Here is a 27690-nt window from a genome sequence, read left to right as displayed (position 1 = left end):
CAATGCACAAATAAACAAAGAAAGGTTGTTTGGATTGCGTCCTTAAGCTTGGCAGAAAGCATGAAAACATATATCAAAAAAGAAAATGACTATGACAAATACAGGTTTAAGTCACTGTTTGACATTGCCTCATGCCATCCGCTTCCAAATTATATAAACAGTCATTATCAGAAAGACCATTTGTTTCTTTCCAAACCCACAATACCCTAATCAAATAAATAATCAGGGTGATGTGGAGGAAGATTTCAGTCTTTAGTACAGTCATATTTTGCCAGAACTCCTTAGTTTTCCACCTTTAACATTTTTTGAGTGCAAATGTAACAAGCCAGCAGAAATTGCTCTTATAAGATTTATTCAATAATTTACCCCCCAACTACCCCTCCCTGGAAAAAAAAAAACAAAAAAAAAAAACAGGATGGAAGCAGGACTATGTAGTATTGGTGCCAATCGCACCACCACATCAAGGTGAAACAGTGCTTCTCTCTGGCATTTTTTCTTCTACCACTTGGTGTAGTGCACCTCTTCTTACTACTCCATATAGTCAGTCTCCTCTACCCGTGGTGACAGTATGCTCCTTAGATAAAAAACAAAATCCAATCAGTACTGTGTCAAACACAGTCAATCCTGGGTCACACCCAGGTCAGTTCTAACGTGTCAGACTGAGGTCTGTGAGAAACGTCCCAGTAAGAAATGGAAAAAAAGTTCTTTTGTGTATTAATGGCATATCTCGAGGCAACAATAGCTGTTTTCTTATTTATATGCAGGTTTCTGGCTTTGTTGTTGTTTTCGATAATTCTCTGTATCCATTGTTTGTATTCATGCATGCAAGCTTGGATTTGAGTGCATGTTCTTGTTCATGTCTCTCTCTCTGTATCTCCAAGACAGAACGATGTAATTTAAAAGGATTTTTCAAAGTTAAAAAGCATTGTTACATTTTTTTTTTTTTGAATGGTGTATTTTCAATGCATTGGTGCAGATATTAAAGGCTCGTATCATAAGGTGGGAAATGTGCGCACATGTGTGTGTGTGTGTGTGTGTGTGTGTGTGTGTGTGTGTGTGTGTGTGTGTGTATGTATCTGTATGTGTGTGTGTTTGGGAGGGGCTGTCTGGAGCAGACACAGGCATCACACTGACAGTCTAACCCAATGTGTCACGGGCAAATATGCATGAAAAAACAACTCCATGTGATAGATTATTTGTTAGATTGTGAAAGTCTTCAGCTTTCTCAGAAAAACCTTTCCTCATCTTTATCCTTAAACAACATGCTGTTTTAAAAGTAAATAAAAATTGTTTAGTTTCATGGTGCTAATACAGTATTTGTCCTTTAATTATAAGACAATCTTTGTTATATATCCACACATATTTATCATACAAGAATATGATGTAAAGTGGTCAAGAAAAATAAGATGCTTTTTAAGAGAGCTGTGTTTCTCTGATCTGTTTTTTCAAGGTTACATGGTTTATTTTCAGATGCAGCTTCCCAAGAAAACGGAATCATTTTACAACCCATTATACCACACTCCATAAACTGCCAGCAAAGCAGCTGTTGCTTTTGTATTGCACTGAAATCATGAATCATTAAAGCCATTTGTTCTGCTATCAGGCCTTTGTGATATTGCTGCAGGTGCTGAAATACTGAGTAAATACTGAATATACGAAGAAAAGGGTGGAGCAGAAATCATTGATTTTCTCAATGTGCTAATGCCATGCCTGTGTCTACTTCCATTATCAGTAAATATGCGTGTACACAAGCACACATGTGCGCATGCATGTGTGACAAATTTCTGTTAGTAAGATCAACGAGCGCAGCATTTTCTGCTGATAATTCCTGTTGAGGAAGCACACAGGAGAAGAAAGAGTGGTGGACGAGATGCAAGCAAAAGAAAATGTGGTGTTTAACAGATTTCACAATGTGAGGGGCAGCCCAAAAGGACATTTACTGTCCATTTACCCTCAAACCTTGTCCAAAACTTTCCACTTCCTGCTCAGGCGGCGTGTCACCACAACTGCCTGCCTCAGCCCCCGGGATCAAACTTGGCGCCCCCAGTGATCCATCTACACCTTCTAACCCAGCTTCATCCTCATCTTCTTCCTGTTCCTCCGGGGCGACTCCTTCACCTTCACCTTCAGCCTCTGCTCCAGCTGCCCCAGACCCAGGGCTGTCCTCTGTCAGCGGTGGGTGAGTCCTGAGAGGGTCCTTACGATCTGGATACAACCTTTGCTCTAGGGTCTTGAAGTCAGGCTCGAAGTGGAGGGGTACACCTGATTGAGGGGCACCCAGTGCCAGGCCCAGACCCACAGCAGCGCCCATTCCCATTCCTGCACGGTACACCTCCATGCCATCAGGCAGCATTGACTTGATCTTGGGCAGCCATCGCTTGCGGACACGCCTCGCATTTGTGCACATGTCAGCAGCAATCACATTCATTTCACTCTCCTTGAAGTTAGGGTTGAAATTTTGACAGTAGACTGTAAAAGAGAGAAAAACAGCACACTTCATGTAGACAAATGTGCTCTTTGGAAATTCTGTCACACATATTAAAGGATTTGGACAATAGACCTACGTTTTACAGCGTTGAGGACCCTGCTGTCCAGGGGTTTCCTACTGGGGTCACTAGTAGAAGAACGGATACCTGTCCCACAGCTATTGGCTAAAGTGTTTCTGCAAGGACACAGAGTCAACACCAGGGGGCAGAGTCAGCTACAGGCACATGCAGTAGTCGAACATGGGAACACTCAACTAACCGCACTGCACAACATGGCCACAGATGGAGTGTGAAAGTTGGTTTGTGACAACTGCGGTTGTGTTGGAGTCATACACAGATTTCAGATCTCAGAGCGTGTCCTTAACGACCAAGACAAATGTCTCTCTTTGGTAGGGCATGTCTTTATACTCACCTATCAAAGAATGTGGCTAGCAGACGGCGGAGCAAGACTTTGTGTTTGATACCGGCACATAGATGACAATTCATCAGCTGGCCTCGAGTCATGAACACCTGTGTACCTGTGTAGTAAGAAAAAAAGAGGATTTGCTGAGAAAACTGCTAATTTACAACCCATTTCCTTCTCCTTGAAGACCCTACAGCTTTGTTTTTTCTCTGTTTGCCCCTATTACAAGTTCATCTTTCAGCCTTTTGCTACATTTGAAATGTGTGTTCGAGGAGTTAAACAAAGCTTCAGCTGTCCAAAGGGGAATCAGAAATTGGGAAAGGAATTTGAAGTAGGAAGTTGAGGCCATAAAAGCAGCACACTATTAAATTACTTGGTTTCTCTTTCTTTATAATACCATCTCTTTCACATTCATGTATTGTATTCTGCGTCTTACACGCATGCTACACAACTGAATTACATGTTTCCGTTGCGTTGCATTCTGTTTTAAAATCAGTTATGATCTGACTGATCGTGAGGTGACTTGTTGAAGTCTTGTGCCTGAACATTTTGCACAACTTGCATGTGCACATATCATTGTGTTCTGCTTTGTCTGTCTGTAAAGTGCAGTGGGAAGTATTCAGACGCCATTCTTTTGTCTGAATAGATTCAATATTAAATTGATTCAACTTTCGCCATGCTCCACTGAAGGAATTATATTAGCTACATGTTGAGCAGTATCTGCTCTTTTTGAAAGTCTCTGGTCTGACAGCCAAGAGCAATATCTGGCAGTTAGACCAAAGAGTTCAGTTTTATCTCATCATACCAAAAAATCTTTTCCCTCATGCTCTCAGAGCCCTCTAAGGGCCATTTGGCAAACTCCTGGCTGTCATATGCTTTTTACTCCAAAGTGACTTCTGTCTAGTCACTCTACCATAAAGGCCTGATTGATGGCTACTGCAGAGATGGTTGCCCTTCTATCAAAGTCTTCAATCTCAGCAGAAAAAAAAAAACTCTTTTTGCATCTTTGTTTTATCCCATTCAGACTAGCAAAGTAACGTGGATCAAACCTGCTATGGGGGCTGATCTGAATGTACATCATCTGACCCTCCTCCTGGTCTGGGTTCAACATGGGTAAAAAGCTGCTTTGGTGAACAGGCTTTTAAACAGGGATAAGAATTTCACTAAATGTTATTGACAGCCAAACATAACAACTACAATGTTTTAATTACATGCTTTGGCACTGATGTACTTCATATTAGAACTAGAGTTGTGGACTCAGTTTACTGTGAATGGTGATGATCCGAGATTAACCTCTGACAGTAGTCTACTTTGGGTCAAATGCAGGTTGAACACATGTGTCTCCTGGATTAAAGGGGTATTACAGAGGTCACTGGGTTGTGGGTTATCTCCCCAATCAATGGCCTCTTTGTCCGGTTACTGATTTTGGGTAGATGGCCAGCTTGAAAATGTTCTATTTCACATTAATGGAGTTCACTAACCTGAATTTATTTGTTGAAATTAATTCAATCAGTTAAATTTAATTGAGTTTTAAATTATCTAAATGTGGACAGAGTGTAGAGATATGTGCATGCCTACCAGCTACCAATTCCAGCTTCTCCCCAGGGTCCCCCTCTGTGTAGAGCTTCGGGTGGCAGCGGTAGCCTATCTGGCTGATGAGGCTTGCAGGCAGCGCCACCAGGTCCCGGCGGATCAGCACGCAGTTGCGGTTCTCCAAGGCCAAGGGCACCGCTGCCATCTCTGGCTTGTCCTGGACTGATGAAAGCATGCAAGAACAGAAAAGGTTGAGACAAGATTTGAAAATCAAAAGGGTTTTGTGTTACACAGCAAAACAGGAACAGATGTGTATGCATGCATCCATTTATAAGACTTAAACTACAAAAACAAAGTTATGCTATCATCCATACCCTCTGTGTCCCCTATTAAGAGAGAGGCTGCAAAATTTAATTAGTAAAGCAGGTTGGTGTAATCTCACAGTTTGTTGTGTTTCATAAATGTTTTAGAGCATTGCAGCTGTATCCCAGATAAGTCATGTTGCTGCATCAGCAACTTAAGTTTTGATGGGGGACAGATCCAAAGCTGGGTGTTAGGTTCTTACTCACAAAATTGTTTCCCCTAACCTCTAAGATGAGTGTATGCACATGCACATACCTCCTGCGCACACGCGCACACAAACACACAAGTGAAAGATGTGAGAGGTTCTCAAATATCCCACAATGTCACCCTGGGGTGCTCTGACTGATTGCAGATAGAGTGGATTTCATGAATATCTGAAACTCTAGAATTTGACAAACCTGTGTGATGCCTTTGAGCTGCAGGATGCTAGGAATGATGGAAAGAGTCTTGTGTGGAAGTGTATGTGTTTGCACATGTGAATTTGAGTTTGTGACTATCCATTGGTTCACGGTCTGTGTGTTTATGTGTCATTGCAAACACATGTGAGTAACAATGCTTTTTAACTTTGAAAAATCCTGCCTGCATGTGTAGGCAAATGTACAACAGTATGAAAGTAGGGTACATACATATATATATGTGTGTGTGTGTGTGTGAGTGTGTGAGTGTGTGTGTGTGTGTGTGTGTATAGATAAATATAACAAAGCATTACAGACCAGCTGTTGTAGCTGTGATAAGGAGTGTGTTGTTGGTCACGATGCACTCCAATCATAACTCCATAAAGCTATCTTTATGCTGAGAGAACCCCCACACACACTGGAGGCATAACATCCTGCTTTTTCAAGATGCGCAGGATACATGATTTATGAAAGATTAAATAATGTAACCGGAATGAAATGAATGTACATCGGTTTTGTTTTTTTTGCCCAATACATAACAGGTCTGGACAAGAAGCAACAAAACCCCAACATTTATGTTTATATATTTCTGCAAGTCATGCCGAGTTTTACTTTTAGATTGGTCTGATATCAAATGAATTTTGTCCAACTGAGCCAAGGGCAATTGAGAAAGTAATGCACTTAGTCAGATCTTACATGACTAGAAAGATAAAATGGATGCAGGATTGCCACTGAGACTGTCTTGTTAGCATTTGCTCATCTGTCCAGTTTTTCCTTTAAAAAAATTTAAATTTACTGGAGTTAAGAAGTAAATGCTATGAGAGTTCGTGTAGTAGAATAAAATATTCTCGAGTTTGTTGTATGGTAAAAATGTAATATTTGTTTTTTTTACTACAACTGAGAAGATACTGCATTTTGATAAGTTTTTAATGATGAAAAATATTCCAGACTAAGGGCTCAGCGATGGGTAACATGCCTTTGGTGACTATTTTACAACTAAGCACTGCAACACTTCACAAATATCTCACAAAAGCATCAATATAATGTAATACTCACTCCCATAGGGGTTAGCAGAACGTCCATAGAGATGACTGTAGGCATCCTCTGTGATCCCGTCATAGGGCTCTTCCTCAAACTCCTCATCCTCATTCTGGTAGGATGTAGGACTGTCAGTGGTGGGCAAGCTGGACGCTCCAGGACTGGACCTTTCAATTCCTGCTCCTCCTCCTGTTCCACCTCCGCCGGCCCCTTGAAGGTGGTATGGAGGCAACCCGGGGATGGGGGTCCCTCCAGCCGTTGTGTAGAACAATGAACTGGCCCTCGCCAGCCGACTCCCCAACTCCGAAGATGAAATCTTGCTTTGCGTTGAGGGTATTGTCAGAGGTGTTTGGTCACCCACTTCTAGTTTTATCTTACGCTGCGGCAAGAGTAGGGATGGAGACCAGCCCGGGGTTCCCAAAAGGGTGGCCACTGCGAGGCCATTGCCATTATTAGAAGGACTCTGCGGTTCGGATCCTGTTTCCTCTAAGGACCCTGCTGTTTGCGAGTCACAGTGAGGTGAGTTGGCTTTGAACATTAGGTCCATGCCTCTTTCAACTATATGCTGAATTTGGAGGTAGCCAGCTGTGTACATGACCACCAGCTGTTCGCTAGCTGCCATCGTTAGCTTCCCTGTATAGCAGAAAGTGAGGATCTGCTCAAAGCAAGCAGGTGTGACTGAGGAGGGCAACTCAAACTGGGTCTTGGTGGAGCTGCTGAAGAGGTCACGAAAGTAGAGGCTGCTGGCAGCCAAAACGGCCCGGTGGGCTTTGAATGCCTGACCTGGTTAATAGAAATAACAGAGAGCAGATAAAAAAATTGAGAATATTGATGCAAAATTCTTGTACTGTTTCAAACTTCTGTAAATAATATAAAATCTCCAGATTTCCTGCTAACCAACCTTTGACCAGGATGGATACATCGCAGTAGTGTCCCAGCAGGCGCTGCTCATTAAGGGAGCCCAGAACTGTGGCTCCAAAGTTCGGGATCTCCACATGGAGCAGCTGGGACATGTTGGCCGCACAGGAGGAGGAAGATGGGGTTTCAGATATTCACTGCAGACTCCACCACTGAGTGAGGCATCTGTAAAAAAAAAAAAAAAAAAAAAAGAAGGCATGGAGAACACGTTGGAGAAGAGAACTACAGTGATAAAGAAGAGAGAGTGAGATTGAATAGAAAATGTGTGAAAGATGAAAAGACGTGCCAGAGGGAGGTAGGGAGGTAGAGAGGCGAGAAGGGAAAATTGAGAGAATCTTAAAAGAAGCAAAGAGCAAGAATGAAAATAGAGTTGAGATGAAGTGAGAAAATGAATACAGTTGAGGAAGAAGTGAGAGGTGTGTGAAAGAGAGATGTGGAGATGGTGGGTGAGAGAGTAGAGGCAGGAGAGAGAAAGGAGAAAGTCAGTCCACAAAAAAAAAAAAAAAAAGAAAACACAAACTGGATACAATGCCGTGCCTATTGTACATGAACATGTTGTGAAATATCTTAAGGCTATGTTGTTTTACATGATTTAAATTCCAGGCACCTTTCCAACTCATTCCATGTATTGCACTTAATGCATCAACAACAATTCTCCTGCAGACTTCGATGACCTGCAACTCAGCCATGACAACAACTTTTCTCAGCAAGGAAATCACACTGAATACAATCAGTTTTTCATGTCATAGTGTAGAGATTCTCCTTGATTTTCCTAACTCTATACCTTTGTCAGCATTTGTCCTCTTTCTAAACTCTGGCAAAACAAAAAAAAATACAACACACAATTTGATATTAAGTTCGATAGCTCCTTTTACTCTCTCTCAGTAACATTGTCCAGGCATATTTGCACCTTCTTTCCTTCCCTGAACCTTGTGTCATTGTTTTTTTTTTCTCCCCACCAACCCCCACATACACACACACACACACACACACACACACACAACATATACGCACTAGTTTCATTATTGAGCAATGCTGCAGAACAGTTTCCAGGAATACAAACTGAAAAAAAAAAAAAAAAAAATGTCACCGCCTCTCTCACAAACACACGCACACACTCTCTCTCACTCCCACTTCGTGCACTCCATACAGACAGACATGCACTCTGGCTTACTTACATAAAAGTGTGCATGCATAAACACATACCGTACAGGCTGCATAGGGAAATTACTGTGTACTCTGGCATGCAAGCACTCACCTGGTGAAACCAGCACACAACTCGCCCCTGCTAACAGTCTCTCACACATGCACAAATGCACAAAAACAGCGCTCACTCTTATCCCAGACAGTTCTGACCTGTGTAAGCCAGTCTTCTGGTTAAGACACACCATGGAGCCTTGACACACACAAACACACCAGCAGCAGCCAGGACCAGGACAGAAGAGGAGTAGTTAGAGATGGAAGGAGAGCTCTCTGATGTACTTCGTCTGGTTGACTCTCTATTTCACTTAAAGTGTCATTCCCACTGTTTTTCCCAGCCTATCTTCTATCTCTATATCCTCCAAAGCCTCTTTCTCTCCGCTCACTGTCTGTTCTAGCGCTGTCTCAAAGCCTCCCTCTGCCTCCCTGTCATTATCTCTCTCTGTTTCTCTCCCCTGTCTCTATTCTCCAAGGGCTGAATTCAACAAGTGGCGCTGTAGAGAGAGAAAGAGAGGGAGAGGGAGAGAGAGAGAGAGAGAGAGTGTGAGAGAGAGAGGGAGCCAGAGAATGGGGAGAGAGAAAGAGAGAGCAGAGCAGAGCGAATCAATGATGAAAGAAGTGGGAGGCTCAGTGTGTGAGTGTGTGTGTGCATGAGTCTGTGCGTGTGTGTCTGATCAATGCAGTATCTATACGTCGCAGGGAGTGGGAGGGAGAGAAAAACACAGGCTACAGTTACAGACGGAGACAGAGACTGGGCAGAGCTAGTGAGAAGCAAAGGAGGGAGGGAGGGGAGAGTTGAGACAGAGAGAAAGTCATTTGAGGACAGTACGAGTAGAGAAAGACAATTAGGTTGAAGCAACTTCTGCCACTTGCCCCTGGACACAGATGCCTATACGGCCTAACAGAAAGAGGAGAGTGACTAAGACAAAAGAGAAATGAAAAAAGCTCACAGAGGTCACAGCCACTATTAATTAATTAGACATAGTGAAACTTCAGAAATCCCTGTTTGACGCAAGTCTGGAGAGAATGCGTCACTGGTCATCTTGGTAGGGCAAAGCTTTACTAATTTGAAAGCTTTAATATATACAATGCAGTAATCCTCTATTCCTTCCTTCTGTAGAATTAAAAGGGTTCATCAAAAAGACAAATCTGTCATTTCAAGGTATTTCCCCTTTTTTCTTACGCTACAGACAACAGTTAAAAAAAGAGATTTTACTTTTGAGCAAGTGTTGTGTATTTTCTCTAAATCATGCAGGGACCTCTCTGCCAAACACCTACACACAAGTAGAGAGAAGCACTGTCACAGAAGACTATTTTGTATTTCTACATGAACTGATAAATTGAATGATTAATTTACGCCTCCGCTTCGGTGGCTCCGCTTATTAGGATGACATTTCTTGTGTTTTATTCCTACGTTACTTTTTTGACCAGTGCATTGAAGGCCCCCCCTAAAAGTTGCTTGATGTGGATATGGGAGGGCAGGACCCAGATGTTGCAGCCTGGGACAGGGAAGGAAAGACAAAAGACAACAGCTAGCAGAGAAGATAATTTCCAGAAAGATGTGAGGGGGTGGATAAGAATACAAAACTGCTGTGACGGATGAGTAACTGCGTTTTACAGTATGTGTGTGGATATATAAACACACATACACATGTAAATGTTATGTAATTCTTCCATGGCAGAGTAAAAACCTAAAAACACAATGTGGGAAGCGTTCTGACCTCCACGCTGCTTTTTGGGTGATGAGACATGAAGACAGTAAACATTTTGGTAGTTGATTTCAAAATATCTCCATCATTGAACCTAAGAATACACAATCTGTTAAAAAAAAAAAAAAAAAAATGTGATGCAGAGCATTATTATATCTGAGCATGTCCTCAGAAAGAATCCAGACACACTGCACTTTTTTTTTTTTTTTTTTTTTTTTTTTGTCGGAGAAAACCTCAAGTAGAGAAAGTTGTGCTAAACTGAGCAAACTTTTACTCTTCACTCACAGCGGAAATATGAAAGGGAGGATATCACAAAGCGTTGAATACAGTGAGTCAGACTTTGGTTTAGAGAGCTTTGCCCCAGCAGTGTGATATCTGCACGGCACATATAGGTACACATGAGTGAACACCCACAAAAAGCACAGTCAAACACAGGAGACACAAATCCGCAAACACACTAATGCAAACAGACATCCCCTGTTCTTTTCCACACATGCCAACACACAGTCAGGTAATCTCCCTGTGCACACTCAGCAACACACATTCTGTTTGTCTGTCTGTCCCTCTATGAACCTGCCACACCGCTTGTCCATCGGTCCGTCCATCAGTTATTGTTACTATTGTGTCCTTGCATCGCCTCTTGCTTCTCCCCTCTCCCTGTTCTCTATCCTTCCCGCCCTGCATACCACGTATCCACTGTCTCTCTGCCAATTAATGCACACAGGGCTGCATTGCAGTGAGGTTGGCGCGTGCCACGGCAGCAAGCACAGTACAGAGTCTACAGACATGCATGTACGTGCCAGCCGGGCAGAGCCAGAGGGAGGGGAGGGAGGGGAGGGGGGGATGGTTGAAAGGAGGAAAAGGGAGGGGGAGAGAAAGAGCAAAGGAGAGCAAACGAGTGAACGGAGAATATGTTGAGTCAGGCAGACAGGACGGTTGTGTGCCATGCTGCACATACACACAGAAACAGAGCCGCATGTTCATGTACATATATGCATGAATGAATATCAAACAAAGAGGCATGTACTGTAAATATACATGATGAAAATGAGTGCAGAGACAGACACACTCACACATGCGTAACAGTGCACATATACACACACAATCATGCGCACGCAAATTGCAATCTCCTCCTGCCTGCATTAAATATAGACTTTGCACATCTCTGATAAAAAAATATAAGGCATGAACTCCCTCAACTTGTTTGCCTAACAAGTGATTATATGTGTGTATGTGCGTGCCTCTCTGCTGCCTGTGTCCTCATTTCCTTCTGTGTGTTTGCATTTCCATGCCAAAGTTTCTCACATACCAAGGCGTGTTTTTATAATCATCGTTATATACCGGGCTGTGACTTTTGGCACTGTATGTCAGGCGTGTGTGGGGGTGTCGGCGTAGTTGGTGAGTTGAGATATGAGTTCTGAATGCTGTTCTGATTGTTGTTGTCTGCTTTGTTGGAATCTGTTACATCCATTTTAATCAAGGATTCATACCTACGCACAGTGTTATTAACTGTAGCAGCAGGTCCAGGCATATTTGAATAATATGAAGAAATGAGACGATTCGCCAGATGGCACGCACACGCGCGCACGCACACACACACACACACACACACACACACACACACACACAGATTTTAATCACTAGTTATACTGTAACTACCTACTGAATGACAACAGAGTAACATTCACACATAAAGCCATAAAAGTCATACGCAATTAGGATTCATGTATTCGCAATTTAGTACTTTGTGGAATAATTAAAGTAAGTTCAATCTTGAAGTAAAGTTGGTGTCACACAATGCAGATAACAAAAAGTTAACTACACTGAACATATATTAAGAAGAAAAATGCACAGAAAAGTAATAACACTAATCGTTATCTCATTTAAAGTACAGCAATCGAAGGAACTGAAAGAAAATTTTGAAGCGAGATGAACAGGAAAAGATCCATCCCCTCTTGCTTATGTTGCTTCTATACAATCTCTACATGAACTCGTTATAAATATTCAGATCCTGCAGTTGTTCTCATGTCTAAAGTGTACCAGACAACAGATTCTATCCACGTTGAGACGGCAACGCTCCCTGGCAACAGTTCTACCAATCGGGACAGAGCGGGTGTCTGCCTGAGTCTGTCTGAGTATCATTATGGGATGTCGAGAGAGAGAGAGAGAGAGAAGGAGAAAGAGTGAGAGAGGCTGCTTATCACTGTTTATAATGCAACATCATTCTCTGTATAGACCCTGCTGGGTGAAGTTGTCTGCATACAGTCAGGATCAAAATCATCTTTGCTTAAAAAAAAAAAAAAAAAAAAAAAAAAAAAAAATTCTCCAATGATTCACACAGTTATGTAACAAACAGACAACTATGAAATGATTTGTTGTGGGCTGAATATTGTCTGGTACTTGTATTCACTTAATACACGCAAATAATGTAACTCTGTGACTAGGAGAAAAAAAAAAAAAAAAAGAAAAAAAAAGGCTGAATTTCGGGCTTAACTAATGGTACAATGTTGTCTGCAATACAACAATGAAAATGTGAACGTTGGGACCTAGAACGTGTATCATCATAAATGATCACAATTAGTTTGATAACATTATATGTAACAATAAGTATTTTCTTATACATTTAGTGCCTTAATGTTTTGTTCTGGCTCACTTCTGATTTGTTTGTCCTGATTGATATAGTACGACCCCATAGAGCCTCTGGACTTTTGCACGGGACTGTAAAAAGAAATTTCGAACTCCATTTGTTACATCACCATGACAACTAATCTGAAGTTGCCTTTTAGCGTGTCACGTAAAGCAGCTACGATCAATATTTTATAATAACAATGGATCAAATGACGATGTGCGATGTGAAAGGAGTCACTATTAGTGTCAAACCCACAGAGTTATTAGTTATCAGTTACAGTTGCTACTCTGCAGTTCTTATCTATAAAGCCTTACACTCTCTTTTACTTGAGCTCTGTTCAGTTTTGGTTTTCCAGCTCACAACTTTACTGTTTTTGTTCACTCTTGCTCACTCACATAGCATCATTTTCAGCCGTAGCCGTTTTCAGCGAATAAATATCCGATAAACCCATTGTAACCTTCCCGCTCAGCATCAAATGACAGACAGACAAAATTATTGGCTATCTCGTGAACATAGTGCCGAATTTAGCAGCTAAAAGAGCCAGGGTGTTTTTCCCAGGAGCTCGTGGAGACCAAAAGCAGAGCTAAGAGAAGAGTGAATTTTGGCCAGTTGGGCAGAAACAAGACTCCAAATCAATTCTAATATCACTCCAAATCTGCTGCATGTGTAAATGAGCAACTGCATGCTAGCACGTTCGCCATATATCAACTTAAAAAATAATGCCAGTGCTGTGTTAACAGAAAGTTTCTGTTGCACCCAAAAGACCAAAAAAATCTGTTTAAAATCTGTTTTTATCTGCAGATTTAATTGAGTCGGGACACACCATGAACGGACTGAACGTCGTCAATTCTACAAAGGTAGTTTAGAATAGGCTATATGGTTTATGTGCAAATTCATTTGGTAGAATATCGGGCTGATTCTGCATTGTTCACACTTGATTTTTAAAACGTGATGGCCCCATTGGCTGTTGCAGCTAATGTCAATTTAATCAAATGACAATTACATTTTTGAAAATTGCAGTTTCAGACTTCGGTAAGAGATTCATAATGTTGGTACTCTGATTAAATTGGTTTATTGCCCAGTCCTATCACATACTACATTCCCTGCTGCTATTGTAACTAGTGGTCACTGTTTATTTCCTCCTAAAATCAAATAGTGAAAGGCTCCATTGTCATTTGTGCAAAATGAACAATAACATTTATCCATTCGTTTTAAATACCTGCCTATCCTGTGCAGTATCAAGGGGATAAACAGTAACATGCACACATGTGTACACAAATACATGTCATATTAATGTGCAGAAATTCTGTTGAGGAAGACAGCATTGAAACAAGTTAACTACCACCTCTTATTGCACCAAAAACTGACATTTCACACTGGTTAGGGATTTAATCAAACACAGAAAACTCCTCTAACAGTGGACTACCATTCTGTTTCGCTTGCAGTCATAGTGATGTGCGTGAGAGAAAACCAGACAGAGGGAAAGACAGAGGAAGAGCATGTACAGTATGTGTGTGCATGTGCGTGTGTGAGTGTGAGTGATCCTCCTGAGGCAAAGGCATTGCTAATGGACTCCAAGTGGCTGTGGGAGGTAAACAAACAAACAGTAGCAGCGGCTACTACATTACACCAAACTCCAGTGACTAGGACATCAGGTCAACTGCATACACCCAAACACACACACACACACACATAATCAATCCACACATCCTTCAACATACATGATGACCTCTGGGAGTATAGTTGAGAGTTGGAGAGATAGCGAGAGAAGAGGGAGAAAGATCGGGAGGTACACGAGGGGAGATTAAATTGAGTGAAGCGAAAAAGGAGGCATCGAGGAGAGAAGATAGACGAACAAAGGGAGGCAGGAAAGAGAGAGGGAGTGTGTGTGAAAGATGCAAATAGAAAAGAACAGGAGAGAACTTGACAAAGTGCAGTCACAGACAGAACAGAGTTAGAGAGGAAGAGGGAAATGAGGCAGAGAAAGGTAAAGCTCAAAAGGAGTTCTGGGTGAGGAGAGAAACTGTAAGAGCCAGAAGGACAAAAATACTTATAGGCTACATACACTCGACCGGTCGTACTTATCACATTTCCATTCAAAACTTCACCAGCGCGGCTATGACTTGGTATATGGTGGGATTTCATTTCAAACTGTTGCTTTTGGAGTCTGCTTTTCAGAGCAGGGCAACTGGCGAATCTTAGTGATATCAACAAACTGACACTTTGTTCTAATCAAAAGCGATTCCACCTCCACATTACTTACTCCAAAATGTCAACATCACCAAACTGGCCTCCAACACTGCCATTTCTGGGAAAGGAGATCCTGCCATGTGACAGCGGAAAAGGGAAGAGAATACAGTGTGACACGAGAACATCGTAGGTGCTAAAAGAATAAGAGACTTGGATTTTTCAGTAATACAAAGCTCATTTTGCAGAACCAGGGGAGCCTTCAGGTCGTTCCAGTTTATAGCAACACATAAGTGTGACGTTAGAGTGGCGAGGAAACTCAGGCCCAGGACTCATGCAAGACCGAGATATTTTGAACAAACACTGACACAAGACCGAAAACTCCCCAATCTCCTACTTATAAGGAAGCGACGTAAGCAGCACAGGAAGAAAAGGAGGGAAGAGAGAGACCAACAGCTCACGAAATGATTCAAGAAGCATCAGTAGAATGAATGCGCGTAAAAATGTGTTTGACTGCAGCAGCACTTAACAGCAACGGCTCTTGTTTGTGTTCACAACTTAGGTTACAGAATACTGCACCATGACTGCCATGTGATACTTCTTCTTTTGGGACAGTTTTTAAGTAATAAATCTTTAACTTCGCCATCAGCACGGTTGCCATGGGACTGGTGGGTCTGCAAAATATAACACATAACTGTACATTTTCCATGAGCCCAAGGGCTCTAATTTCATGCCGGCGTGCACTGATCTGCCAAAATAAGTATCAGTTTTGATGGGCTCAAGCTGATTTTTTTTTCCACCTTTGCCTGTTTGGTGATTTCACAGACCACCATGACAGTGCTGGAAAAGAAACGGTCGGCGGAGAGCAAACTGACGGTGGTGTCAGCTATGGAACGCACGGCATCTTTAATTGTAGTTTAATTGCACCATTTGGGAGCGTATGAAAGTTATTGTCAGAAAAAAAGGGAAAGGGGTTATGCAGTTTTTCATAACCTACCTTCATGAAGGTAGGATTTTTTTTGCAAGGCTGGTGTTCTAGACCCAATTAGTTTTAGCTAGGTATGCCTAAAAAAAACTGGCAACTGCTTTCTCGATCAAGCAGCAGAGAAAATTATAAAACTGCGCCATGGCATAGGTGTGTGCAAATATATAACTGTCTATCACCAACACAATGAAACCCACTTGAAACAAACTTCATTTGCCATTTGCATCATTCTAGGGACATTATTCTCCTGCTTTGTGATTCTGCTTTGACAAGGACACCGGTTTACTCTCGGGAGAGGCCTCTGTGGCATCTCAAATGCGCTCCCTCGTTTAAAAATTGTGACTGTGCTATGGCAGGGAGCGTGCCGTCTTAAGAGGGAGCTAATTTGCTGCAGTTGATGCCTGCCTTAAGAGCATCTTGATAATTTATTCCTGCAAGTACAATTACAAGGCAGGTGTGCCACTGCATCGCTAGCACTCGTGGCCACAAGACATCTGATACTCACGTATGCTAAAACACAGTGGATTTGTGCACTCGCTTGCACTTTGACTCACAGGGACAAGGCCTGAAAACTTCATTGATATCCCCGTTAACATGAGCTTCATTTGAGGACGACAGGGGCAAAGAGATGGTCTGCTGAGTGTCACTGACTGTCACACAAGGACTACAATTAGGTTAGATTTCACAGGAGGTCTGTATGTTTGCGAGTGTATGTGTATCAGTGATGACACACCCTATGCATTTATTCCGAACGTGATTTGATTTTCACGGTGCATGAGACAGTAGAACATGGAGGAAACAGGATGAATCAGCATGAAATGAAAGCTTATCATTGGTGATCTTGCACACAAATATACTATATACAGGAAAGTCATAAGAAAGTGAATGGAGTGGTGAGAGACTATGCAGGTTTGATTTGCATGTTTCTTTATCTACATACTGTATGCATTTAATTTTGATCTGTTGAATACACTGACATAAAATAAAATAATAATCAAGTCATAAACATGTTTCTGACAAAACCATAAATAAATGGTTTTGTTATGATTTATCGATAACTCAAAATGTCCTATTATCCCAGACTACTTACCTAAAGGTACCCCGTGGAGTTTTCTTGTACACATAGAAAAGTTCTGCTTACTACCACAACCACAAACACTCATCATTTCCTTAACCAATTCTTATAGCAGTTAAAATCTTGAGCTGTCTACATCAATGTTTGCTAGCTCGCAGTCTTCGTCTTCACTGTTGGCATGGAGTAACGTGACACCAATGGTATGTTCATCCTGGTGTATGTGCACGCTAAAAGCAAAACAAGGCCTCACTTGTAAAAACCCTGCTCCATGGCACTACTAGCGGTCACAAACTCCACAGTTTACCTTTAAAAGGTGATACTAAATGAGAAACATTTTTAATTTTTAGGTGTTTACCATACCTAACAATCTTCTTAAGCTTATCTCTTTCACTTCTACATGCTGCTGCCTTTTGTCTCCACATGTGGTTAGTGTATATGTTGGTTTTTATATCAGCACTATGGTCTTTTCCAATGAAGATTCTTAGTCACCTGGTTAAATGCTATCTAGAAATCAAAGCCAGCTGGATTTGCTGCTTTAGACTCATCCAAGGAGCTTCATTGGTTCCACTGACTGGTGGGGAGTTCCCGGCCATTTAAACCTCAAACAGCTTGATTTTTGCTGGGGGAGTTTCAAGCCGTTAAACAGAAACAAATGCATTTGTTTGAAATGTGGTTTCAAACAGTCACTGCCTGTTTAGGAAAGTTATAAAAAACAGAGCAAAAAATAAAAAAATAATTGTATTGATCAATTTCACAGCCTCATCCATCCAAACCCTTTTAACCACCAAGACTTAAGTCATCTGAAAATAAATTAACTGTAACATGGAGATTTTGGGGGGGTTGTTCCTTTGAAAGAATAACTTGCTGGCCAGCAAGATATTGGAGAATTATAACTAACATTCTTATAAGGCCGGTACTTAATTTTTATCCTTGTAGCTGCAGGGGCATAGTTCCATCCAATGGACTAAAGGTCTTTGCAAACTCTAGCCTTTTCTGATATATGCTGAAAATACTCTCCATTGAAAAACAACACGGCAGACTTGAGTTTAAACACCATTTCATGACTCTCTGTAATGGCCCATATTTAACTCTATGGACCATTTCAGGACTTCAAATATGAAGGTGTCTAACTGGGCCAAAGTTTATTTCCTATTGCAGATATATAAAAGGTCTATAGGTCCTTACCTGTTGGGAACAAATGGTATGTTGCGAAGTAAATTCACTGAAAAGGTCTATACTTTAGATGTTCACGTGTTGGAAGCGCTTGACATGTTATGAGAGTGGATTTACATTACAAGAACAAGTACAAATGGATAACAGCTTCAGCGAGTGCGTCAATCAGATAGGGGCATGCAAGATGAAAGAAATTTAAAAAAAAAAAAAAAACAAAAAAATAAAATGAGGTTGCGCTCTGATAGGATCGTCGCACCTTTAAGTGTGAAAGCATCTTTCAATTCCTCGTTAGTAAAAACGCTGCCCCCCCACAAGGCGTTTCTCTGCATAAAAAAAAAAAATTGGATTCTAGCAGGGGTTTCATAATGACAAAAAGGAAAAAAGAAAAAACTTCAATGAAAAAATGTATGTTAAAGTTTCAAGTGCATGTAACAGCGACAATGAGTGAAAGAGTGAGTTGCAGGAAGAGAATGACAGAAGCAGAGAGATAGGGGGGAGATATGGAGAGAATAAACATGCCATTTTGATCACCCTGCGCTGTTGTTTCTGAGCTGAATGTTCTACAGTGACACATGGGTGACATCAGAGCAGCCCAACATGGCTGCTAGAGGAGCCCTGTGCAATGAAAAAAATGAGGACACATCTTTCAGCATCAGTGCCCCACTGTCTACAGACAGGCATACACAAACACACGCACCCACACAGACAAAGACATACAGAGAGAGCAGTGCCCACATCGACTGAGCGCCCCATGTACATTTTTCAATTAGAGCAGACAGAATGCTTTAATTCACTGTCTTGCGAGGAAAAAAAAAAAAAAAAACGCGGCAGGGGAACAAAATGCTATTTGATATCATGATCAGGGTAGGTGAATCAAAAGAATGTCTCATGACACACAGCAAAGATTTCCCATGATAAAAACCACAATGTTGTCTAGTGTTAAAATGTATCATAAAAGATGGTTTGTTCCAGTGCACAGCATTACATACACATTTATTTTGGGTGCATGTATCCCCCAACCCCCTACCCTCACGCACACACACACACTTCACTGTGAACTACGGATCGTCCAGTCAGCACCAGTCTAGGCTATCATACATGTGCTCAAATAACATGTCACCTTGGATAACCTCATCATACTGGTAAAATACAGAGAAAGGCCCTGGCTGACCTGTGTGAACAGAGCTCGTTCATCTCTGTCTCCAGTCAGAATTGAGGAAAAAAAAAAACCATGGAAATAGACGGCACCCTCACACAGCAGAAAAATTCCACTGGGTTTTCATAGTTATTTCATATGTATAGCTGTGGGTCAGTCAGCTGAAGAACAGAAAATTATGACAGCTAAAAGATTTGGGAGTTCCTCAAAATGAACACACACACACACACGCACACACACACACACACACACACACACACACACACACACACACACACACAATTATAAGAAAGGAGTGATCCTGTACAAAGATATCATAGTTATAATATGCTTCTTTGATGATTAACCATGATCAAGATTTTTCTTATTACGTTTGTTGTTGGTCAGTTTTTCATGCAGTTACAAAGGGCCTCTTTATCAATGAAAAAAAATTATGTCAAAGCTATAGCTGTCTGACATTTTGGGAAACTTTTTTGCATTCTTGCTGATAATTCGATTAGAAGATTGATACTACTTTACTATGTTTGTACGGTAAATATGAAACCACTGGCAGCAGCCACTTATCTTAGCTTAGCATAGCATAAAGACTGGAAACAGGGGGAAAACAGCTTCCCTGGCTCTGTTGGCCGGCTGAGAGAAAAAAAAAAAAAAAAAAAAATATCAGACTACCAGAGAGGTCACTCAATAAAACGTAATATCTCATTTGTTTAATATATACAAAAGAGAAAGTATAATATCAACAAGTTGTAGTTATATGGGGGTTATGTGGGTGCGGTCATCTCCTAGTTTCTTTTGTTGTCAACATGAGGTTGCCAAGCAACTGGCATTTTTTTTGTACGGATGAAGCAACTGACATATAACTTTCCTGTCTTTATGCTAAGCTGAGCTAACTGGCTGCTGGCTGTAGCTTTATGTTGAACGGACAGGTATGAGAGTGGTATCGACCTTCTAATCTATCTCTCAGTAAGAAAGCTAATTATTTACCAAAATGCTAAACTGTTCCTTTAATATTTAGAAAAAGGTGTACAGAATCAGAGAACATCTAGAGAATATATAATAAATGGTTGCCATCTGAATAACTTCATGAAATTAAAAAATTTTAGTAATAAAACATGTTACAAACCGGGACAAAATTTCAAGTCAAAGTGGTTTTGACCTTCTACAGGGAACAAAGTTGTAATGAAAGCATCAGGTAGGTATAATGCTGTGATTTAGCAGTAATCGCTAACGCATGTTAGCTGTGGAAATGGGAGGGGGGCCTGTGTAGTGAAAACTACCCGCCTCAGATTCCTGTCTTTTTCCACTGGCCCCTGCCCGCATTCTGCCAGGCTGTTAGGACATGAGGAGCACATACAGGACAGGTCATCGCTACAGAAAAGGGGTCAGCCCATTTGCTTTCCTCACTTATTACCTTATGCAGTAATTAGCATGCTTTGTTTACTGGCAGGAGTCTTGAGAGAGGCTTGAAGTTTGCAGTAATTTAATTTTGTACAGCACACAGCAAAAGAGCATGGAAAATTGAGGTGGGCTGCAAGGATAAATGCCATCCACAGTGCTCTCTCTCTCTCTCTGGGTGTCTACCTCTGTGTGAGTGTGTGTGTGTGTGTGTGTGTGTCTGCATGATTCTGTGGGGTTTATTTATGTGTTTGTGTGTGTGAGTGTGTGTATGTTTGTGCATGGCTCCATGCGTCATCCCCGGAATTATAGGTTTGACTTTCACAGTAAGTTTAATGTCCCCTTTACTGAAAATCTAAGGATCTGGGAAAATTGTTCTAAACCAATTCGGGCAAGGTTCTTCACTCACAATGAAGCCTTTGCAAAGATATGGGGAGTTAAAAAGTTGATTCAAACCCACATATTTTTGTCTAGAGATATTTAGGTGAATGCCACTGACCTTATGATTGTAAACCCTGAGATACTGTAGATTAAACATACAGAGGGAGTTCAACCCAGGTTCCCAGAACTGGAAATCAAGTGCCAGGCAATACTAAGAATGATTACACAAGTATGAACAACTTGGAAATCTTTTTCAGCTTTTCAGAACTGCTCTTAAGGCATGTTACATTAACAAGTAAATTGGCTTTCCATATGGGTACATAACCTTCAGAATTTTTAATACACTGATGCCACAAATACCGTCAAATGAAGAAAAATAGGTTTGAATATGAAGTATGTGATGAAGTGCAAAATCTAATTTTCCATCCTGTTTGAGAATGCGATCTCATGACTATATCAGAAACACATCCTCGTCACACTTCTCAGCAGTCTATAATTCCCTGCTACGGCTATGTGCTCCTATTCATGCTGAAAATGCTTGGAACAATCAAATGTGCACATGCTCCCTTTCTTTTCTTTTTTCTACTCAAGCACAATTGCACAGACATGTACAACCAAACACACACACACACACACACACACACACACACACACACACACACACACACACACACACACACACACACACACACACACACACACACACACACACACAGACACGACATTCATGCCATGTGATCTTGCTAGGCATTATGCCAACGGCCAAACATGTCACTTACCAGAAACCTCTGAGACAGAGCAAGAGAGAGGGTGAGGGAAAGAGAGAAATTCTGCACATTTGTCATTTTGTGAGAGCTCCTTGTCAAGTTTTAAGTACAGTACATACACTGGGAACATAAAAATTTAGCTGCTACAGTTATCTGCAATATACTGTGGTGTGGGGGCAGTCGGTTCTGAGAAAAAAAGAGACACGTGATCTTTGAGATCTAATGTGGAATTGTTCTGAGGAACATGCCATGTTTACTGTTCATTGTCTAAATTCTTGGAAGGCTTCCTGAAAAGCACGTAGTGAGCCAAGGCAGTCCAAATCAGTTACATTTCAAGATTCCTAATGGCTTTTGCTGATCCTCTCTCATTTGCTCCCTCATTATTTTTCCACTTTTCTGTATCTTTGGAATATACACAGATGGACTGTACATGTGTATTTGTACGTAGTTAATGACAATAAAGATGGAAAACGTACTTTATGGTATCCGAAACTCAGATGCATAGCTACATTATTATCTTTGCTTGTACTTCAAACCACTGTGGGAATAAGAAATCATTTTTCAGGGTGCAAAAAATAAACAGACAAAAGACACATACATCCCTATGTTTTATCAGCATTTCCCATACATAGGCTCTACTTGGGGGGCCCACACCAGGTAGATTAAGATCCGCCCAGGTAGATAAAATAGCTCGGTTTCACCTTAGGTAACTCTTACATTAGAACACCTTATTTCACTCTTTTCAAACTCATTTTTGGCCACACACCAGTCTGAGTTGCGTGCTCTGCAGCAACTGAGTGGGGACTAGAGGCTTCTTCTGTCCACGGCTGCGTAGCTAGCATCTACCGACAGCCTATATATGAAGCACTTACGGTAAATTATAATGTCAAAAAATAACCTGGGTTATGACACCCCCACCCCCCCCAAACTGCAAGAGTCTCTGCATGCACACCGGTAACACCACCATGCCACCCACCACCACAAGTAACTTCTCAACCTGTGGGAAACACAGTTTATCTTATCCTCAAATCTGTTTTCCTCGAGTGAGGCTGAAAACGGGAGGGACTGACGAAGGCTAGTAGTGAATTCCAAGGCAGGAATTCTGCCACATTACATATTAAATGAGCAGCGATTCGAGGAATCGCCCAACCCTGTTTTGCAGCTCTGGCAATCACCTTTTATGCCATAAACATTCGGCTAGCAAGTGGCTTGGCTACAAAAAAATAATGTCACGTCAGATAAAATAACATTAGAAATCTTCTGATTCCAACTTTAGAAATTAGGTCTAACACATCTACTGTGTATGTACTGTATATTTTTGATTATTTTCCCTCTTCTTGACCAAACATTTTTACTATTGATTCAGGTGGGAAATGTTAGCCTGCTGGGTACCTATTGTACATAAGTTGGCAGACAGGCCAGTGGACCCTTGGTCATGTTGACCTAATTTAGTTTATCTAAGTAAATTTTTCGTTCGGCAGTGCTGCCAAATTCACTTATTTGGCAGTCCATCTGATTTGATGTGACTTCCAACTTAATTTCGGCTTTGGTGAGGAAATATGTGGACACGGCAAGATCACTGGGGCCACCGACTTTGTTTACTATTCATCTGCATTTCATGATTTTGAGAATTTATAACCCTATAAACCCATACACGCAGTTGAAAGGATATTCTTCCTCTGCATGTAACTGAGTAACGTTTGTATCTTTTAAACATTTTGGATGGTGAACATTAACATCATCTCAGATTTATGGAAATACCAGGCATTTAGGCTGGACTGCTTTCGTATTCACAGACTTATAAAGTCCAGGATGTTCCACCACAAAAGAGAACCAAGCTATCTTACTTTCCTTTCACTCCCTCCGGTAAATTAAATAGCAATGCATGTTGGCCAAAGACAACCAATCCAATACAGACCTGGAAATAGTTACGTTACAATTTGCAAGCAGATTTTAATTGTTGCCACTTCAAGGAAAAAAAACAGTTTAACACCTACATAGTCAGTTAGAAAACTACTGTGTGCTGGAGTACAGACCAGCTGATTTGTCCAGAAAATGTGGATAAAATTAGAATTAGCTTAAAGTAAAATGTCTTGCTTACATTTCTAACAACTGTGACATTATGTGATTTCTTTATGGATATCTGTGCTGGATCTCTCTAGCTTAACATTCAGTAAAAACATTTTCTTCACAGTTATCCTTAACTATTTGAATTTCATTTCCACAAACAGCAACCAACAAGCCTGAACACAGCGGCAGCAACATTTTTTTTTTTTTTTTAATCCATCAGGGTTTCTCTAGAACAGGGTCTGCGTTATGTAGGAAATACAAGACTAATGTATGAGAATATGATGTATGACTGGTGCCCTGTATCTTGTACCATCAGCAATGACTCACAACTGTCTCAGGAAGGGAAAATCATGCACACATAAACACACTCCCCACACAAGTATACACGCGTATGCGAAGAAAAGTGCACCAAGCATGGGGGCACGCACAGACACAGCAAATAAAGCAGCACCAGGGACAAACACGGTCTCCAGGTTTTAAATATTATAGTTCGGATCAATAAATGTGTTTTGATAAAGCGGGGAGAAAAATTTCCAGTTGAGATGGTTTTTAGTATCAGTAGCCTGCACTTTTAAATCTGTTTTCTGAGAGTGTTATTGTAAAATACAGTTAAGACTAATGCTTGTCCTCAAATATTTGCCGGCAAAGAAATAACAGAGGGGATCACCTTTAGGCGGTTTTTCTCCAACTGCTCGGCATATTTATCAAGTGATGATGAATGCTACCTTATATCTCTTACAAAGCTCCGCAGAGATTTTACAGAGGTTGTAACCTGACTATGCTTTGTTTTTTTTTTTGTAAAGAGTGTATCTTTCCATGTGTTGAGACAACCTCGACTTTTCATTTTTGGGTCTAACAAGAGATGAGGCAAGACCCTCAGTGATGCAAGAGTCTCACAGTTTTACTCCTCACCCCTTTTTTTCTGTCAGTATCCACATCAGTTATATTTGAAACAGTGTTGCCGTTCTCTCTCTCCTTGACACTCCCCACTTACAGACAGCCCCGGGCCCCCTTGTGGAATGTTGTACAGTATAGTGTGAGGCCTATGGAGGAAGGGCATCCCAGGACACAGTGAGAGCACATATACACACACACACACACACACACACACACACACTCACACACACACAGACAAATACAGCTGTTGAGAGCCATCACAACCCTTTGGCAGACGTCCAAGTCAAAGACGAGTGGTGTTGGAAGGCCTCCGTTTAGAGAGAAAGAGAAAAAAAAAAAAAAAAGTCCCACATTTTCCATGTATGTTGTGTTAAACACTGAAGATAGAAACTTGGCAGTACATAACCACATTACCCCGAACTGATTTCCCCGTATTGGGAGGAGAAATATATAAACCACCTTGATAAAAGCTGTCTCTGTTTTGCCTCAGGGCGAGCAGGTACGCCTATGGATACATACTGATCCAGTTATTTAAAAGAGAAGTACAATAATCATTATCAGCCATGATCTTTTTACATAAGAGAAGCAGAAGCAGATGGTCACTAAAAACGCTCAAACACTCTGAAGTGGGATTCAAAACCGTAAAAATTGTGAGGGATGTGTTTTTAAACAAGCTGTGAACTTCACACTACACCCATTAAACGATTCCTATGAATCTACAGAGCGGGGCTTTAGGGTGGGATCCATTCCAACCGGTGAGACACCTGTCGGGGACCAGGATGCAAGCCACACTGTAAGTTACGCACTTAGTCCGGGTTGTTACCACAAAACAGAGATAAGACACAGCCCATAACGAACCGGCAAATATTTGGGGCTTTCTTTTTTCATAGTCATCCCGAGAACAAACACGTAACTTGAACGTGGACTAGACATTAAGAATGAGAGCAGGGTGACAGAGAGAAAGAATGTGTGTGAGAGGAAAGGAAAGTGACAGGAAATGAAGAAAAGTGCCACAAGCTACATGTCGGCTAGCCTCACACTGCACCTATGTACACACATGGGGGGGGGGTTAATGTAGTACACTCAGATGGCTCCTAAAGGGTTCAGGTGAGGTAATCAGAGCCAAAACTGACAGATCTGAAACAACAGCAGGTAAAAGCAAAGCGCATAAGGGGAAGTTGTTCTTTCAACTTTTTTTTTAAATTTAAATAATTTAACTCATTTCGCAATGACTTTCACCCTCCTAAACATATTAACATAATGAATGCAAGTGTCTTGATCCATTTTGGTTCACAATCCTCACAGCCCAACGTTTTTACAGCCCGCATAATGTAATTTTGTTCATGATTATAAACGTTACAGACAGTTTAATATTACGTCTCTTGTGCTAAGAAGGGGTTTTTTTTTTGTTTGTTTGTTTTTTTAAACACACAAATCCGTAATCTAAACATGCAAATGTCTTGAACTAACAAGTGCTGACAGGTTACATGCTTAGGACTGGGGATTTGAGAGGCCAGCTGTATTGGGTCATATAGGACTTTTTTCGGTGTTGAAATAATGCCCCCCCCAAAAAAAAAAAACACACACACACACACACCAGCAACCTCGGCTGATCTGTGTTAAGTATCATGCAACATACAGCCACATAATGGATGCATTAGGGCTGAAGATTTTTTTTTTGTTTTGACTTCACCGTGACGCAAGACCTCTAATATCATACCACTTTCTCCACTCACACGGTTGAGACTAATGTCAATACTATTTCCTGTGGTTCCGTGTTTTAAAGTCCCGTCCAACATTACTGTGAGACTATTTTTTTTTTTTTTTTTTTGCGGAGGGTGAAAAAACAAAACAAAACCAAAAAAAAAAAAAACCCTACAAATGTCATATGTCTAATTAAATTCCTCCAGTGGCGTGCGGTAGGCTACACTTCTGCGGGATTTACCTACCGTCCTCCGCGTAAAATCTCCACGTTTCGTGGCGTTGCTTCGCGAAAGTTTAAGAGTCTAACTTAGTTTAGCTGTCGGTTCATCAGAATTAACTCTCCCGGTGTAATGTCAGCAGGCTGTCGGGGTATGCAGCCGCCTATTGTACCTATGAAGAGGGAGAAGCGAGGGAATAATGCATGGCAAAACCTATGCGTCACACAAATCAGGCTCTGTAAACATCAAGCCAAGACAGAGGGGGGGATATATATTTACCCGATATGTCGCTATTCCATAAACTGCGGCTATCGGCTGGCGCAGATGTGGCAGTCTTTCTCTCCGGATAACCTATAAAGTTTGCGGGGTGTTTTAAAAAAAAAAAAAAAAAAAAAAAAACCCAAAAAAAAAAAAAAAAAAGGCAGGCCCCGGTTTCCCCTCGTCCGCTGGCTCTCTCTCCCATCTAGTCCTATCTTGGCCGCTCGTCCCCCATCTCTCTCTCTCTCTCTCTCTCTCCCTATCCCACTCTCTCTTTCGCTCTCTGCCCGCGCCCGTCCCCCTTTGCAGGAAGTGAACGCCGCTCACGCGAACGGTATACGGACAGCAGGCAGCCTGACATCATGCACCCGTCGGTATAGACTTCTTTTTAAAGACACAGACATTTTTTTTTTTTTTTTTTTTCTTTTCTTTTTTTCGGTTAGGTGGGACCTGCCCGAGTGGCCGTGGGCAACGCCGTCCGACTGCGGTCTGCGCGGAGAGCGGACCGTCGAACGGTGCTCGGTCATACGGTCGCCCCCTTTACGGACACACGAACTCGGTGCACTCTGCGGGCTTAAAGGTGTAGACTACTGTACCGTAGGTGCAGTGTATAATTAACTCGCCGGCCGAATGGCAAACGCCGGGTGCAACGTGCTCGGTGCACAAGGCTACGTGTCGGGGCATATTTTTTTGTTTTGAGGGGGGGGGCTGCGAGCGGGACGGCGGGGCGCCTCGCCGCGCTCCTACAGA

The 27690-nt window shown here is 41.5% G+C and overlaps 1 protein-coding gene across 3 annotated transcripts; it reads right to left on the bottom strand.

The window, feature by feature from the left end:
- Positions 1-956: 956 nt before the first annotated feature.
- LOC120806015 (nucleus accumbens-associated protein 2) lies at positions 957-27022 on the bottom strand. 3 transcript variants are annotated; one of them, XM_040156635.1, is made up of 8 exons: positions 26962-27020; positions 26710-26854; positions 7120-7301; positions 6237-7001; positions 4468-4644; positions 2899-3004; positions 2565-2662; positions 957-2469 (listed from the first exon to the last, which is right to left on the bottom strand). In XM_040156635.1, the coding sequence occupies exons 3-8, from the start codon at positions 7229-7231 to the stop codon at positions 1937-1939; spliced, it is 1791 nt and encodes a 596-aa protein (XP_040012569.1). In that variant the 5' UTR covers positions 7232-7301; positions 26710-26854; positions 26962-27020; the 3' UTR covers positions 957-1936. The 3 variants fall into 3 exon arrangements, with proteins under 3 accessions (XP_040012569.1, XP_040012570.1, XP_040012571.1); XM_040156636.1 differs by lacking the exon at positions 26710-26854 and having other exon boundaries at positions 26962-27022; XM_040156637.1 differs by lacking the exons at positions 26710-26854; positions 26962-27020 and adding an exon at positions 8493-8751.
- Between the last annotated feature and the right edge of the window lie 668 nt (positions 27023-27690).

Source organism: Xiphias gladius, chromosome 20 (genome assembly GCF_016859285.1).
Source record: "Xiphias gladius isolate SHS-SW01 ecotype Sanya breed wild chromosome 20, ASM1685928v1, whole genome shotgun sequence".
Classification (NCBI taxonomy): domain Eukaryota; kingdom Metazoa; phylum Chordata; class Actinopteri; order Istiophoriformes; family Xiphiidae; genus Xiphias; species Xiphias gladius.
Note: the sequence above shows the minus strand (reverse complement) of the source record. Positions and strands in the feature narration are given on the sequence as shown.